This window comes from Struthio camelus, chromosome 13 (genome assembly GCF_040807025.1).
Source record: "Struthio camelus isolate bStrCam1 chromosome 13, bStrCam1.hap1, whole genome shotgun sequence".
NCBI lineage: Eukaryota > Metazoa > Chordata > Aves > Struthioniformes > Struthionidae > Struthio > Struthio camelus.
In genome coordinates, this window is record NC_090954.1 from 2,197,043 (window position 1) to 2,213,629 (window position 16,587).

Here is a 16,587-nt window from a genome sequence, read left to right on the forward strand (position 1 = left end):
GTAGAATGTGCCCCACTTGTACCTCTCTCTTCACAGGGACTTTAATCTCATAGCACAGCCGGGTCCACGTGGACAAGAGATGTCTCTTTGCCTCACAAAAGATGTTAAATACAATCTTATGCTCTGCAGAGCTGCATGTTGTTCCCGTAGCGATGTGCTTGTCCGACAGCTCCATGCATCATTTACTTGGCAAACAGCACAGTCCTTGCGAAGAAACTAGCTTGCCTTGTGCATTGCTGCAGGGTGTGAAAAGACCAAGCAGAGGACTTAAATAGAACAGGGTTGCTCTGGTTTTTGAAGTGCTGATGGGCCTATTTCACCCTGCCAGGATGTTGCTGCTACCTGTCTACCTATGTTCTTAAGCAGAACAGGCTTCTTCTAGAGTCAGTAGCTGTTGTCCTTCGTTATGGAGAGGAGCATCTGATTTTGGTATTGCTAACTCACAGGTGATTTAATCCAGCACTGTCAAAGAAAATCTCTTCCAAAGAACATAAAACAAATACTTAATACAAATATTTTGCTGTCTTGTACAGACGTCAGGTTTCACTTTTACTAATTAATTCAAACCTTAACACAATTCTTTCTCTTAAAGCATTTCCCTTTAATTTGTCTTTAAACTCTAGGGATAAAATGATGGTCATGCCAGTAAGCAAAAGTAACTCCTGGTTAAGAACTGTTTGGAAATGGGAAACGTAGTTGGTCAGTGGTCTTTCTCCCAATAGTTACTCCTGAACAAAAGCGAAGTCAAGTGAGTTTGAGTGGGGTACACTATCGATCGTTTAGCACAAAAAATAGGTTGCAGAGATTTGTCATTTTGTATTGTAATTAGAATTTTATATTCTAATTATATTTACAGTGATATGTACTTTTATGTTATAATTTTTGAGAGCAAGAACAGTGTATTTTGAAGGCAGTTAACTGTTAAAAATGCTGATTTTGAGTATCTTTAATTCTTAGCCTAGTAAAATAGGATGGATGGGAGAATTTATTTTGAACTTTAGTCAATGAACTTGTAGGTATTGCATTAATATATCGAAATGTGTAATTACACTTTTGTGAGTACCTACTGCTAATCAAGTCATGAGAGTCATTTACAGTTGATTGTCTTGGGTGGCTAAGCATTAGCAATTAACTTCTGAATGAATCTCTATCATTATTATTATTATTATTATTTTAAAGTGTTTCACATTCACAGTAATGCCAGCCCTGGAGGCACTGGATTAATTTGTCCGAAAATTTGTTGTGTTGTTTTTCTTTCCTCCCTTGCTGTTGGTTAATTATTTGGTTTACTTGACTATCAAATGCAGTAAATTTACCCAAATCTTTATCAGTTTCCTTGAAATATTCTTTTGAATTACCTGAAACAAGACAACTAAATTTAACTATTAAACAAGATTTATCATACTGTAGTTCCTGTAACTTGAGGTAGAAGGGAAAAAAAATAAAAATAAAAAAGATTAAGAGAACTAAATCATAAAAGGAAATGCAGCAGCGGTGGTGCCAAGTCCATGAATTTCTGTGTCTTATGTTGCAGGACTTACTCGGCTGATCATTATTTACAAGAAGCAAAGAAGTTAAAGCATAATGCAGATGCATTGGTAAGTACATCTCCAATATTTATCCAATGTTTGCATGTTATACTGGATTTTGTTTACAGCTTTTGCTATTTTGCTACCCTTCGGTACTGAAGCTTTCTTGTATTTCTCTCTACTTTTTGTTCTTAAGAATTTTTTCATTCTCCTCAGTCTGACAGGTTTGAGAAAGCTGTGTACTACCTAGATGCTGTAGTGTCGTTCATTGAGTGTGGGAATGCACTGGAGAAAAACGCTCAGGAATCCAAGTCCCCGTTCCCTATGTATTCAGAAACTGTGGAATTAATCAAGTAAGCATTGTAAAGCATATACAAAATTCAAGGGATTGGGAAAGATTTTTGGAAAGTAGAGTTTATGGATTTTTACTAAGTTTTGCCACTAATTTTTGAAATCTCTTATCATGAGTAAAACTGGTTCATTTCCCATTTCCTTTCCGTTGCAGGGGCTTAAAGTGATTTCACAAAGTTTGAGATCCTTTCATTTAAGGTTCTTGAGGTCTTTCTAGAAAGTGTCAACACATGAAAAGCAAAATTATTCCAATTATTATCTCATTAGCATGTTGTTTGAGGTCTGAGAAAGATTCCTGAAATGGTGAAGACAATTGAAACTAGAAAATTGTGAGAACTTCTGTGTATGATGGTGATTAATAAAAGATAGCGTAATGCTTTAGTTTTTGTTTACGTGAGGTTTTTGCTTGTAGATACACTATGAAACTGAAGAATTACTTGGCACCAGATGCTACGGCTGCAGATAAAAGGCTAGCAGTGCTCTGGTATGTATATTCTGGTATAAACACAATGTGCCAATTAGATTATCTCAGTTAAATGCTCTATTACACTGAGTTCTCAGGTGTTTCTGAATCAAATATATGAGTGTTCCTTTTAGCTATGTGTAAGGAAGGTTGATACTATATATCTGATCACTGTAAATTGGGGAAGAGGAATGATGATAACTGGGGACAGGTCTTGGAACTATTAAGGAGATTACTTAATCTTTCTCTCACTTTGTCCGTTTTTCCTAATGTTATGTTGGTTAGTGCTTTTATTTTAGAATATGATTTCACTGGTGTAATATCTATTGCAGTGTTGATGTAAGAAGCTTGTTACAAAAGTGGCTAGAAGGTCTTTTGACCTTTTATCCTCTTTGTGTGTTGGTAAAATTATGACTGAGCAAGTTACCTGTGGCTCTCCATTTTCTGTCTTTTAAAATTATAATATTTAGAAATAATTGGTTACTCCTGAATTAGATAAGTATTCAGCTGATGTTGGGCTGCTACTTTGATGATCTAAACCTTTCAGAAAGCATCATGATTGCTTTAACTACCAGGCTGTTTTCTGTTTTGTTTCTGTTTGTTTTGTTTAAAGAAATAGAAATGTCATCACACATTGGTATTCGTTTGAACGAATTTATAGCTGTGATTTGAACCTTTTTCTCAGAAAGATGCACTTGAAACTAAACTGCATTCTTAAATCTGAATGGAGTAACAGCAGAAAGGATGAGGGTCTTAAAGGGTCTACTGTGTGTTCACCCACTGATAGTTCAAAATTTGGATTTACATCTAAAGACTTGTCACTGCCCTTCTAGATTATAGAAACCACTGTAGCAGGTAGTGGACCAAATCCAATTCAGTGTCAGGTGGAAAAGAAAGGGAAGGACATGGAGAATACAGTAGACTCGGCGTGACACGAGTGAAGAGTAAATGAAGCTCTTGTCTAGGAAGTAACTTAGTGTTGTCTCCTGAGTTCAGAGTTAGGCTAGTTAGATCAGCAAAATCACTGATGGTGATAGTTTCAGCCTAAGGCACAAAGCTACATACTTGCTTCCTTGACAAGTTAAAAGTTGTTACGGATTTTTGAAAAGATTACAGCTAGAGAGTTGGATTTTCAGAGCTGGGAGAGAAAGCTTTACATACACAGTTACTAGATTTTTGAACTTCACTGAGTAGTGGTTACCGTGACTTAATTGTAAATGTTTTGCTCTTCTGTTTTTGGTCAGTCTTCGGTGCCAATCTCTTCTATACCTAAGGCTTTTCAAACTAAAGAAGGAAAGTGCATTGAAATATTCTAAAACTTTGACTGAGCATCTTAAGGTAATTGCATTTATATTTTATTATAATATTAAAAACTATTAAAGTTGACGCTCCACATCACTCAGAATTCCTTTATCCAATTTTCACACTGCGGTATATAAACATCGGGTATATACCTCATTTGAAACTGGGACCTTGCAAGTTTACTCAGGCTGAGTAGTTTAAAGGTGGGAAGAGACAGCATGACTGTACTGTTGTAACCCTGCTGGTCCTAGCATGATAATTCTCCTTTCGTTATTTGATCTATCTTTTGTCTACCATAAGAAATGAATAACTTAGGCTTGAAGGGGAATTAAAAACACTTTTCTTGCTGCAGGTATAACAAAGCTGAACCTTTACTTTCATGTTAAAGCTTAAGGGAATTCAATGTCTGGGGTACGTTATGTGGCTGCAGCTGTCCAACCTTTGCAAAAGCTGGCAACAGAGTCAACTTCTAATTCACAACCGCAGTAATCTTTCTGAATTTTTCTTTTTTTGCAGTGGGCCATTCAGATTTTTTTCTGTGAATCTATTTAAATTCCTTTACAACTGATTTAAAAGTGCTGTCAGGGAAAGGAGACCGAGAGACCTTCTTTGAATTTATTTATTTGAATCCAAGATGCTGCTGATGAGGAAACCAGTCATTATACTTCTGTAACATTGCTCAGTTCTGAATCTTGACTGAGACTTTCAAAGGAACGGTTGAGAGTAGGTAGCTAATGCCGTTGGGTTTTTCTGAAAATTTCAGCTCTCAGTACTGAGGGAAAACAAGTTTCTAAAACGCCCAGTTCTCTGAGTTTTGGCAGACACCTTTAAATTGTTCGATGCCAGTAACAACAGAGATTTCTTCCCGTTAACGGGCTGAAAAAATTAAATGTTGTCCTAAGTGACAACAGGATCTAGCATAAATGGTTAGAACAAAGAGCTACTTAAATCCTACACGTCTTTATTGACCTGTTTAGTATTGCTAAGCTAATAACTTATTCTGTGTCTTAGCTATTATATTTTCCCAAATTAGAAAGTACTTTGATTCATGTTATTCAGAATTTCGGTTATTTAAAAAAAAAAAAAAAAAGCCACAAAAACTCATTTATTTAACACTACTGTTCATAACCAGTTAAATGTAAACATAAATTGGATAATGGATTTATTTTTCCCCAAACAGAATTCCTATAACAATTCTCAAGCACCATCACCTGGCATGGGAAGGTAAGTAGCGAAAACTGTTACCTATTTCTCAACTTGTAGTTAGCTTTCTACATAAATTGTGTGCCTGAGGTGGTCAAAGAGTAGCTTTTCATTCATTAGAAAGGTGGGGGTTGTTAGCTAATCCCTGATCTAGGTTTTAATTCAGTTGTTCATGTAATTATTCTGATAAAAGGTTCAGAGGACTGCTGCTTATGATAATGCTCCGAAGAAAGTTTGTCAGGCAACTTCTGTTGCAAAAAAGGGTGTGTGGCATTGACACACGCGTCACCTATCTCAGGGAGTTTTGTTGTTTTATATACCGCTTTTTCCCCTCAGAGCAATAGACTTAAAAGTGCTGCAGGCCCAAATGACTGCAGGCACTTACAGGGTTCTCTGTTCCATGGGATGGCAATTTACTTCCACTATTTAAAGCCTAAGATTGGACCTTTGGTAGATTAGTCTATCAAATTTCAAAATTTCGGGAGGATCTTTAACAGTTGGGAGCTCGTGCATTTCATTTGTTGCAGGGCAAATCCTGACTTTTTGTTGCAGGAGTGGTTTAGCATTTCACATTCCGAGAGGTGGAAAGAGAGGTCTTGGAGAGTATTGATCTTACAGCATGATACATCTGAAGTACATAAGTACACATTTTACAATTCTAATATTTTTCTTTCGATAAGCAGCAAGCCTGTTGGTATGCCATCTCCAGTCTCTCCAAAGCTGTCTCCAGGGAATTCAGGAAATTACTCTTCCGGGGCAGCCAACCCTTCAGGGAGTGGGTCTTCAGTGACGATCCCCCAGAGGATCCATCAGATGGCAGCCAGCTATGTCCAAGTTACGTCCAACTTCCTCTACGCCACTGAAATCTGGGACCAAGCCGAACAGCTGTCTAAAGAACAGAAAGGTAAGATTTAGCACAGGCGGGTTATAAAATCAGGTGTGCCAAACTGCACTGAAATGCTAATAGTTTTTGAATTTTGGAGTTATAGTTAACAGTGTACAGGATTTATAAGTGGGTGCTCTGCGAAAACGAAAGTTATACCTTCGTTTACAGTGACTACCTGGGCTGGTCATGAAGGTGGTGGTGGAGATGCAATGTTTCTTTACTGGTTATGCATGGAAAAAAAAAAAAAAGAAACTTTGTTACGTATCCTGCAAGTGTTCAGTGTACTAAGATGAACTTGGTATGCTTCCATTTCTGAAATTCTTTTCTTAAGGGAATATACACATTTGAGGGAGAATGTCAAGAAAGCTTTACAACAGTATAACCTTATTCTAATTATTCTTAACCAATCTGCTGCTGCAAAAGGGTTTGGTTTGGTTTGGTTTTTTTCTTCTTCAGTTCTTCCATCGTTCTGCCATCTTGCATTTCTTCCATCTATCTTAACCTGGAAGACTTGTGCTGAAAGGTTGAGTTTTGTAGCGTGATATTTTCTGCAGAGCAGACAAGGTGAAAGAACATGTGCAGAGTTTAATCTGTGTTTTTGTTGTTTTAGAGTTCTTTGCTGAACTGGATAAAGTTATGGGCCCTCTGGTTTTTAATTCAAGCATCATGACAGACCTAGTGCGTTACACCCGTCAGGGATTACATTGGTTGCGCCTGGATGCCAAGTGATATTTTGAACTGAAGGAATGGAAAATAGAACATGTTTTTCTCGCTGCCTCTGATTTATCTCCACAACACTGTGTCATGTCAATAAGGAAGACTGCCATAACACATTGCTTAGTTGACACTAAGAGCAAGGAATGCTTTCACGTCTCCCATTCCTCATTTGTGTTTTGTGTTTTAATCCCAAATCATCTGGTTAATGGACTTCTTCAGTATTCCCGTTTTTAAGTTATTTAAATATTTTAAAATTTGCTACATATAAAGGTGTAGTTTTGTTGATCTATCATGGATAGATCATTGGAATTCCAGTCATAACGCATAACTAGTCAGTTTAAATCCTATTTATTTTAATTCTTTTTTAATTTTGGAAAGCCCAATTTTGGGCAGTTTTAGCTATTTTTTCCCTGAATTTACCCTTTCAAGTACTTAGTAGAAATTAAACGTAGACACTTTATTTAAGTACTTTGTGAGCTTTGTTATTCTGTAATGTCTTGTGGTGGTAGAGCCTGTACAAGAAAATAGGATTGATAGGTTCTCAAGGGTAGGGACACCATACTTCTCATGCCTAATGCCTACGAGTCAACTAATACATGACAACTACAGATTGCAGAATTTGTACTAAATAGAAAAGTTCCAGGTATTCTTCTACGTATTAAGATACTTCATTTAAATGAATTATAAAGAAATTTATATGGAAAAATATTTAATTGGATCTGACTAGGGTTGTCTTCAAGGCAGTTTCAAAGCATCAATTAACACTATAACAATCACAAAACATTACAGTAATTTGCATTTAATGTTTTATCAAAGTAATGATGTAGGAATGAACTGCAGTCTGATCCGTGCAGTGCATACAGGAAAGGTTTCTGAAATGGACAATCTTGTGCTTTTTTTGTATCTCTTCATTTAAAATAAGGTGTTTTTTTTTTTCCTTGCTTATCATTATTTTGATACTTACAAGATCAGTCAACTTTATGGTTAAAAAACCAACAATAGTTGAATTCCTACCAGAACTGTCCTTTATATCTTTTCCATTGACTAGAAACCAGGAATCTTGAGTAGAAATTGAGGTCCATTTTTTCCTTTTAGGGTCTGATAGTTAATGGACACTACAGCTTGACAGTGCAACAGCCATTGTGGGGTGGGGAGCACACCTGCTATTACAGGGAAATTGTCTAACTGTTCAGATGCCGAACAGAATGGATTTACAGCTTGTATTTACCCCATGCTAATGAAGGTCCCATTAATGCTTGATATGTTTGACGGAGCAGGATATTCCTTGTAGAGGAATCGACTTGGTGCCACAGAAATGGTTCGTGGAGTTGCGATTGACTGCTCTTAAAACATGCAAACCAAAGTACCTTTCCACATAAGGTGCTTGTCTGAGTAAAAGGTTTAAAACGCTACTGCTTTCAGTATTGCTTAGTGCCCCTAACATGTCTGGTGTGCCTTATGCCTTACTTTTAGATGAAGATTTTATGAACTGTTTACAAGATGTTTTACAGCAGGACCAGGTATACTGTATGCAGTGGTCTTCTGCAGTACTTTGGTAAAATTCCATTTCCTTTTTAAAAGTACTAGTGTCTGTCATACGAGCTGACTCCTTATTGCAGTGATCTCCTTTTAGAGAGTCAAACTCTGAATACGTTGGAGTGAGATTGTGGAATGCTGCTTTGTTTTATCTCCCATTTAACCCTTTATTCTGTACCAGATATGAACGTGCATGTTCAGGAAAATTATTGCACTAAATTTTTGTGTAGTTGTAGTTAAGTGCCAAAATGCTGGCGACCTCGAAAGAAGGAATAGAATTCTACGCTCCTTAGTACTGCAGTATGTCCTATGGGCTTTAAGAGTTTAGGAGTTTTGCAAATTAGTAACCTACTAAAAGGTAGCTGCATATTCGTAGAGCTTCCTTTGCGTTCCGACTTGTTTTGTACTTCCAGAAAAGCTTTGCTACATACAAATTGATACGTAGTTAACAGACCTGTGACTTTTTTCATTATAGCTGAACTTACTTCACTGTTCAGGTCTGTGGGAGCATCCTTTCTATTGAATCACTGTGCAAGATCACGTTTCTTTTAGTGTTTGCTGTTTGAGACAGAACTCTGTACCCTCCAACTCTGCATCTTGGTTAATGGGACACTGTCGGCTATTTTTTCTTTAATACTCTAAAGTGCCTAGCACACTTTTGACGCTATATGAAAATACCTTCTTAGAAGTTGCATTCATAGTTTATTTTTTGTGTAGTGCTGCACTAGCCAGCATGGCTGTTTTTTGGCTTACTCCTTTGTGCACAGGTACCATTACTGTAAGCAGGAATGGTCTCATCTCTGGGAATTTTTTTTCCTTAACTAGAGTCCCCACAAATACCTTTTGGTGTCACACAGAATTGGTCTCCTAAAAAGGTATCGCTTATCCCTAGATCAGTGGAGCTTAAAAAAGAAATTGTCTTCAAGTGACCAGAAGACTTCTTACAGTCTTAAAAACATGGACCTGAACTGGTTGAAAGTGTCCCACCTGAACAGTATACTTTATAATAAAGTATCCTCCAGAGTGCTGTCCCAGGTTTCTTACCTGTGTGGGAGATATGCAGTGGTCTTCTTAATTGAGAAGAAATGCCTTACTCAGCTGTGGCTATTTCAAAGATAAATTTAAATTTGTCAGTTCCAAAAGCATATCTAACTTGGGATTTACCACTGTTACAGAGAGAAAAGTTATGTACTTTGTCAGATTTCATAGCTAAGACAAAATGCAGATACTTAATAAGCTTCCAGCTCTGTCAAGACGCAGGCTAACAGTCTAAACCTGTCCTTGTTTTACTTCCAAACAGCAGCAGTGAAACACGTGTCACTTGAGCACTAACGCAGGTTGCACGAGTGACTAACGATGAGGGAATGCCTAACTCCTGGCTTCCGAAACGATTCCCGAGGTGATTGTATATTAAATACATATCAGCGTTGTCATTTTAATTCCCTCACTGAATGCAGCCCCAGTTGGTGAATCTTAAAAATGGCTTAATCAGACTAGGCTTGCTCAGATATCAATATTATTCGAATTTGCTGTCAAACTTGCAGGTTCCTAGGTGATAAGGTGCAACCATTTATAGTTATAAATAAATCTTCAGGACACCAGAGTAAAACAGCCCAAGACTTTTATTTTGATTTGAAACTATTAGCCATAAAGCAGAGCATATGGATGGCTCTTCTTGGCTTTTGATGGCAGTATGCAATTTGTATTGTATGTGTCTTTTAATATATATGTATATATATATGAACTCAGTCTGTCCAAAGTATATGTTATACTTGTTTTTAGATTATGGTGCAACTGACTATATTGATATATTATTTATTGAGTGCTGAATCACCATCTTACTGGTGATAAATCTTGCATATTATACAGGAGTGCAATGTATATTCCTTTAGATTGCTGAGGCTTGATTGCTGTGATAACAAAAAATGCCCTGAAAAGTATTTATGAACGGCCCCAACATACAGAGAGTCAGTACTTTATGAAAATAATGTAGTGCTTGCCTGGGGCAAGTAAAATAAAGCCGTAGGCAGATAATTATGTAGTTTGCCAAAATGGGAAACTAGTGGAAAGAGAGACTACCTTTGCTGTATTTAATGTTTCATTTACCTAACAGATATTTACTGTCACTGCAGTGTTTATATTAAGGCAGATACAAAAGGGCCTGAGCAAGTCAAGTTTGAATTGCCCATTGGGGAGTGAGCAACTTCCAAATTATTAGATTCCTGACAAATATTGTGGTCAGGATTTAAATTGCTTTGTCTAATGAATCAGTGTTCCGGAAAACTGTGTATTTCCGAGCAACAAAGTTAATGCTAGATATCTGTAAATGTAAAGAGTAGCCAAAGCTTTTTGCTAGCCAACTCAGACCAACGCAGAGCTATTCCAGGAGACAGATTTCCCAAGCGTGGCAGTTACGTGAGCTCAAGCAATCAGGGAATCGTGTTGTATGTCTGACTCCATTAGTTTTGAAGGAATTGGTCTCCGATGCCACTTGAAAATAGCGGTGTTGGGGTGGGGGGAGGCAGGGAGGGGAGGGTTAGCTCTAAAGTAAAGCAGCTGCTGCCTCAGCGTGAGCGCGGCGGGGCGACAGCTCTGCCCTGCGGCGGAGCCCTCCCCGAGGCAGCGTTCGCTCTTCGCTCGCAGCCGGTGCTCGCCTGGGTTGCGGTTGAATACGCTGCGCTGAGCAACGTGAAACGCTGCGTTACAGCGTAGTTTCGATAGGCTATCTTTATGTAAATGCTTTACCTATTTTAATTTCATCTGGAAACTGGGTAGAAACGTATCCATTCCTGTTGTAACTCTCCCCGTTTGCTAAGGGAGCCGAGGCGGGCGAACGGGACCGCGGGGTTCCCGCCCGTCCGGTTTTACGTGCGGCCCTGAGGAACGATGCAGTCGGGCGCGCAGTACTTCTGCAGCCTTTGGTTTTGGCTGCATTGGCATTATACATCTGAAAACTCAACTCTAAGGACCAGGCATGACTTTTGCAAGCACAGTTACTGACATTTGTATCTGGTCCCCCTTTTAAATTGTTTTAAGAAATTTTGTATATGGAGGATAAAGTGCTTATATATTTATTAAAAATCCTTTATCTTATTTGAAATTATTATTTGGTGAAGAAGGGTTTTTCTTTTGGGGAGGGTTTGTGGGTGGGGGAAGGTAACTTTTAAGCTGTCACTTATAAATGAAGCCCTTAATAATCACACAGAAAGGTACTGTTAGTAACTAATGGGATGTCTCTGTTTTATGCTTTGTACATGACAAGTCCATGTGTTACATTTTGTTTCTATCAAAATATTTAGGCATCTGTCTTCAACCAAAACCTAAAAAAAAAAACCACAACTGTGATTTTATTTGTTGCAATACATTTGAAATTTCAAAGGGTACTTTGGGGCTCAAAATTAGGATTTCTAAGTCAGTATGTGCATTTCACGTAATAAAGCTGTTAATGGTGAGCAAAGTATTATATACTAACTAGATTTTTTCCACATCTGTATAGTATATTCTATGTATTTTGTGGTATTGAGATTATAGAAAGTTTAGTGTCTGAAACATGCGTTTAATGTGTATTTTTAAACAAATTTATGGCAATTAAAATATTTGGAGAAAAGGGTATCACATTTCAATTTGTAAAGATCTTTTTAACTACTGTGTCATTAAAATGCTTTGTACAATGCAAAACTGTAACTGGAGAAACTAAGTTTAATAAATATCAAATAGATTTTTCTGTATTAAATTTTAAAAACACTGTGCTCGTATCTCTCAGATGGGCTTTCTCCTCAGTGGTATTGCATTTTTTAAGCAGGCTTTTCGGGTCCTAATGCTCTATGTCTGACAAAGACAAATAGCATTCAGCATTGAGGCGTCCCAGGCCTGTTAACGCTTGTCTAATCTGAAGTGGCTCGGTTTCTGCCAGTCCTCCTAGTTAACATGCCTCTCCTCAAAATCGGATTTCGATCAAATTGTTTTAAAATAATAAGCGTTTCAGTGAAAAAAAGTCACCGTATGAATTTTACTTAAGCAAATTTGAGTAGAAGTAATTAAAAGTAATTAAACGTTTTTCCTTTCCAGCTTCCCCTGATATATTTGGAATAGTGAAAGCGCTGTCAGTATCGTTTTCAGTTTATTCCCTCTTTTCTTTCTAAGAGGCCCTTATGCGAAGCACTGTTAAGATGTGGAAGGTGACAGTCAGTGAGATGGAGGCACGGCCTGCCTCACGCCCTTGCCAGGTTGAGGGATAAATGTCTAAAGTCCAGTCAGCGATACGCACTTCTCTTTGAAATGTCTGATGTGAACTCGCATACACGTTGCTAACAGGACGCAAGGAAAACCAAGGTTATTTGCCGAATATAAATTTTTAATTCGCACTTACAAAAATATGAACAGTTACAAAAACAAAGCGAGCATGAGGTGCAGAATCCTTTTATTGAGGTTGGCAAAAGAGTCATCCTGAAGTGTGTGCTGCAGAGACCCAGCTTGAGTTCGTACATGCTCTCAAGCTCTTTTTGAAGTCCTTCTATCAGTTGATATCACAGTGTTAAATATACTTAATTGGTTGATTCAGTGTCCTAGCTTTGGAACAGTCAATAATAAATATTGCGCGAGTAGAGCGGAGCAGGGTCAGCAGTAACAGTGACGGATGTTCTTAATAGCAACAGGTCACTCAGAGGCTGTTCTAAGGAAACAGCGGTTCTTCCTGAAAAAGGAAAGAGCATCAGGCACCGAAGGCGCAAGCCTGGCTGTTGTGTAGGGCTCAGACAGGTGGGTATATGCTTATCAGTGCACATCTTACTCAGCTGCTACAGCAGAGCTCCTCCTCAGCGCATGTAGCAGCACACGTTGTATTCAGCTCCTTTTCACTTGGTTCAGTTTGCCTTGATTCATTTTCTGCTCTTTACATAGTAACTCCAAAATCCTTGTGACCCAGGGCTATATAGTCAGGCTGTGTTGTACAACTCATACGCAATGGAAATCCCTTTCTGTCTCTTACAACTGCTGTTACAGTTCACCCAGGATAATCAGCAGACAAATTGATATCTCTGCATGTACAATAGCAGCTTAGCTGCCATTTTTGGTTATAGGTAAATATAACAGGAAATGGTATTTATTCTACCCTTTTTCCAATTGCTTTCTGGTATGAATACAACAGGTGCCACACAATCAGCTTTTAGTCACTAAATAGTAATTTGGTTAGCTGATCATTTTTTGTTTATACCTAGTTGGACAATTTGCTTGTCTAACGTCCCTGAGGACTAATGAATATTTGATTTTGATATTTTAGTGCGCTCAAACTATGAATTTAAGTAGTCACCTAAAGTGATTACTTTAGGGTGAGATACTCCTTTTAAATAATACATGCTTTAAAATGAACAGTGTTGGCTTTAAGAAGGATTAAATTTAAGGCTTCTAAGTAGTTACTTGAAAGCTATCCAGAATCCTATATTCTCTTTTGAAAAGCTAGGTTATTTAGGGTTGCAGTGGAAAGGACTAAGGCTGGTGATCAAGGGCCCTTGGACTCTGCTCTGTGCACTGTTTGCGTTGCTTACAAAAGAGGTCTAAATTTGTTGCTCCATCCCTTCCTCCAGCTATCTTTCTCCAGATCAGAATTAGTTCCACATCTGGACTGGGTGTCAGGAAAAGGGTACGCACTTCCTCTGCATAATACAGTATCAAGTGTCCCAGGCCTTAACACAGATGAGGATTAGTGAAGCTACCTGCATAGCATTGTAATGCATTCACTGTTATCCCTGCAGGAGGCACCAATGGGTCTGAGCGTGACCCCTCTCCAGAAGGGCGTCATCCGCCTCTGTCGTGTTCGCTGAGGCTGCGGCTGGCGCAAGGAAGCGCAGTGTGTCTGAAACAGAGTTGAAGTGCAACGGTCAGGAACGTGCGGCAGCTGTCAGCAGCTCATTCCGATGCTGAGCTCAGTAATCTTAAAAACTCTCAGCAAAGGACTTTAAATCTTTCTCCTTGCTCTCGGATCATAGCAGTCTCAAAGTATGATTGCTTGTATTTTAACCCTAAAAAAATATAAGTTAAATGTAGAAATTAACTAAGTTTTTTAGCCTTCTCGGGAGGCCCGGCAGCATTACTTGGTGATTTATGTCTCAGAGTAAGCCAGTGTTCGCTAGGCGGTTACTCTACTTCTTCAGGACTGCTGGCCCTTATGGAAGAGCTCTGCTGTCACCTCTAACTCCTGCCAGTTATTCTCGTTTGTGAAAATCATAACCCTTTTTATTAACTGCCTGACCACTTCAATTAGCACTTTAGTTATCTGACTTACCTGGCTGAGCAGCAACGAACAGAGTAAAAAAACAGCCATGGCTTTCAAACAGTGCATCTTCACAGTATGGGCGGCCGCTTCGAGCATAGGACCAGTCTTGGGCGGAGGAGGTCCCAAATAAAACTTAGGAGCTTCAGCTTGATTTTTATAGGCTTCATTCTCTTATCGTTGCCTCAGCTGTCAGTCATCACAGGGACAAAGTTCATTTCAGAGCACGGAAGAATTACCAAGTTAGCATCTACTAAAGTGATCTGGTTCAAGGCCTATCTAGCTAGCTAATGATTTACTTTCCTTCCACTCGTACTTTGTCGAGTCAGCTTACCAGATGTGCCAACTGCTCCTTTTTTAAAACCTAACATGTTACCAGAACTGCATTGTGTATGTGCATGCAAGATGGCAGGTGGCCCATAGTATTATGGTAAAGATCAAAAGCCATAACCTTATTTAACTTTTGTGACGCTTGCAGTATATGCAGCTTTGAGTTTGTCAGCTCAAAGAAGACTAGAAGAACCGTAGAAGACTGCGGTTTCTTTACAGGAGCCTTCTCTGGTGTAGTCTGCCTTTGTATCTTGCAGTGCAGCTCATGATTCTGAAAGAAGCCAGCAACAACTCCCATTGAAGTGGACAGGCAGTTTGTAATTTGCTTTGAGCTCTTAGTATTTATTTCCAGGTCGAAAAGATAAGAGACTGCAGCAGTCAAGGGAAAAAGAAGTTGAAATGATTTTTCTATTACTTCTTATCTAAAATCCTCTCATCTTGGAAACATAAAAGGACAAGCGTGAGAAGCAGATATCTAAGATCAGTAGCCTGAAAATGCATTCCTTGCTTGCACTCGTTCCTCCTTGTGTGCGCTGACTCCCAAATTGGTCTGACTCCCAACTGTTCCCCTGTAGGCTACTTCTCTCCAGTGAAAGACGGCTGAGATTGCAGAAAATATCATAATAAAGAGAATATCGGTTATTCCTGTCAAGTACTATGTGTAGGTTGCACAGCACACTTTAAGTTCCTTCAAAGAGAAAGCTACTGCATAAAATAATAAACTGTGATTTAGCTCAACTGTAAATACAAATCTGGATACTAGAAGCTACGATTTTCTGTGATTGCTTAATAAGGACGAATAAGTGCCAGCGTGGAAGACAAGTTACTTAGATTAAGATAATGCTGTGTTGTCAGATTTCCTGCCTACCAGGTGATTGATTACCCCTTAGCCCAAATTTCACTGGGATTAAATAAAAGCCCTTTGCAGCATATTGTCTACAACATACTACTGGAAGATTTGTTCCTTCCCTTGGGTTTGTCCCATATTCTTTCCTCTTCCCCGTTTATCTTTCTTCCTGTGAACAAGAATCAGAACCCTTCTGTATTTCCCATTCCCGCATCTTAGGCGGAGAAGAAAATGAGGTAGTAATCATGGCAGATCAAATAGCTGAACTTACAAGTTTCTTTTGCAGTTGGCTGTGAATTTCTCAGTTGTTTAATCCTCGGAGTCATTTCCTTCTGTACATGCATCTAAGTTCTAATTTCTGCAGTTTCCACTAGGCACTATCATAGAACAGAGATGGGCAACTGTAATCTTGACTTCACCGGTGGAGCACAGGATTTGAAAAGGCAGCTGTAGTGTCAGTTCTGATAGTAGTGCCCTCTGCGAGTCATTGTTTCTCATCCTTTTTTTTCTTTTTGGCTAGGTAACGCTAGCTCTGTGAAGATGTGGCAAAAGCTTAGTTGTTAAGTTGCTGGGAAAATCTGGCCTCCTAGGTTACTAATAGCATCAGTTTGCTGTTGCACATCCCTTTCAGGAAACCAGTTTCTAGGCCAGGAAGCAGCAGTCTGTTTACTCTGTGCAAGAAAGTAAGAAGCTGTAATTATGCTTTGTTTCCATGTGTGCTAATCCAGCACATCCTGGCTGTCGTATGTGCAAAGCAGGTCGAAAGCAACAGCGGAGATGTAGCTTCTAAAAATTTTGCCAGAAGTTGTTGTTCTCTCTGTTGCCACCGTAACATTTTGCAAAGGGAGAACAGAACTGACTGAAAATTTTTCAAACACTTTCAGATTCTAAAATACCCACCAGTCAATCTTGCAAATGACACATGTCCAGCAGGAGCCATTGCTGCTACCGTTCAGAGAAATTCCAGGTTTTGCATCCTGCCCCCTGCCCAGCAGGCTGGAGCTGGCAGCAGAAGCCAGCTCAGCAGTATTGCGACACTGCCTGTGGGAGCTAGGCAGGAGCGGGCCCATCCTGCCTGCTGCCTCACCGCTGCGATTGCGCTGGGGTGGGATGGTCAGCTAGAGCCCAGGACAGCGGAGCTGCTGCGCTGCTGTA

At 39.0% G+C, this 16,587-nt stretch overlaps 2 protein-coding genes across 7 annotated transcripts in view; one reads left to right on the forward strand and one right to left on the reverse strand.

Annotated features, from left to right (window-relative positions):
- AFF4 (ALF transcription elongation factor 4) overlaps nt 1–11,729 on the forward strand; it is a 58,764-nt gene extending 47,035 nt beyond the window's left edge. For 5 of the 6 annotated variants that reach the window (XM_068959953.1, XM_068959955.1, XM_068959951.1 and 2 more), the window contains 7 exons: nt 1,535–1,598; nt 1,746–1,882; nt 2,293–2,364; nt 3,588–3,681; nt 4,826–4,869; nt 5,529–5,752; nt 6,345–11,729. In XM_068959953.1, the coding sequence (XP_068816054.1) occupies nt 1,535–1,598; nt 1,746–1,882; nt 2,293–2,364; nt 3,588–3,681; nt 4,826–4,869; nt 5,529–5,752; nt 6,345–6,463 (754 nt within the window). In that variant the 3' untranslated portion in view covers nt 6,464–11,729. The remainder of the gene's footprint in view (nt 1–1,534; nt 1,599–1,745; nt 1,883–2,292; nt 2,365–3,587; nt 3,682–4,825; nt 4,870–5,528; nt 5,753–6,344) is intronic. The other variant, XM_068959956.1, reaches the window with a different exon arrangement.
- Nucleotides 11,730–12,390: 661 nt separating this feature from the next.
- Nucleotides 12,391–15,890, reverse strand: LEAP2 (liver enriched antimicrobial peptide 2). The gene is made up of 4 exons (XM_009678910.2): nt 15,704–15,890; nt 14,268–14,444; nt 13,699–13,838; nt 12,391–12,680 (listed from the first exon to the last, which is right to left on the reverse strand). The coding sequence occupies exons 2-4, from the start codon at nt 14,352–14,354 to the stop codon at nt 12,644–12,646; spliced, it is 264 nt and encodes an 87-aa protein (XP_009677205.1). The 5' UTR covers nt 14,355–14,444; nt 15,704–15,890; the 3' UTR covers nt 12,391–12,643.
- Nucleotides 15,891–16,587: the final 697 nt, after the last annotated feature.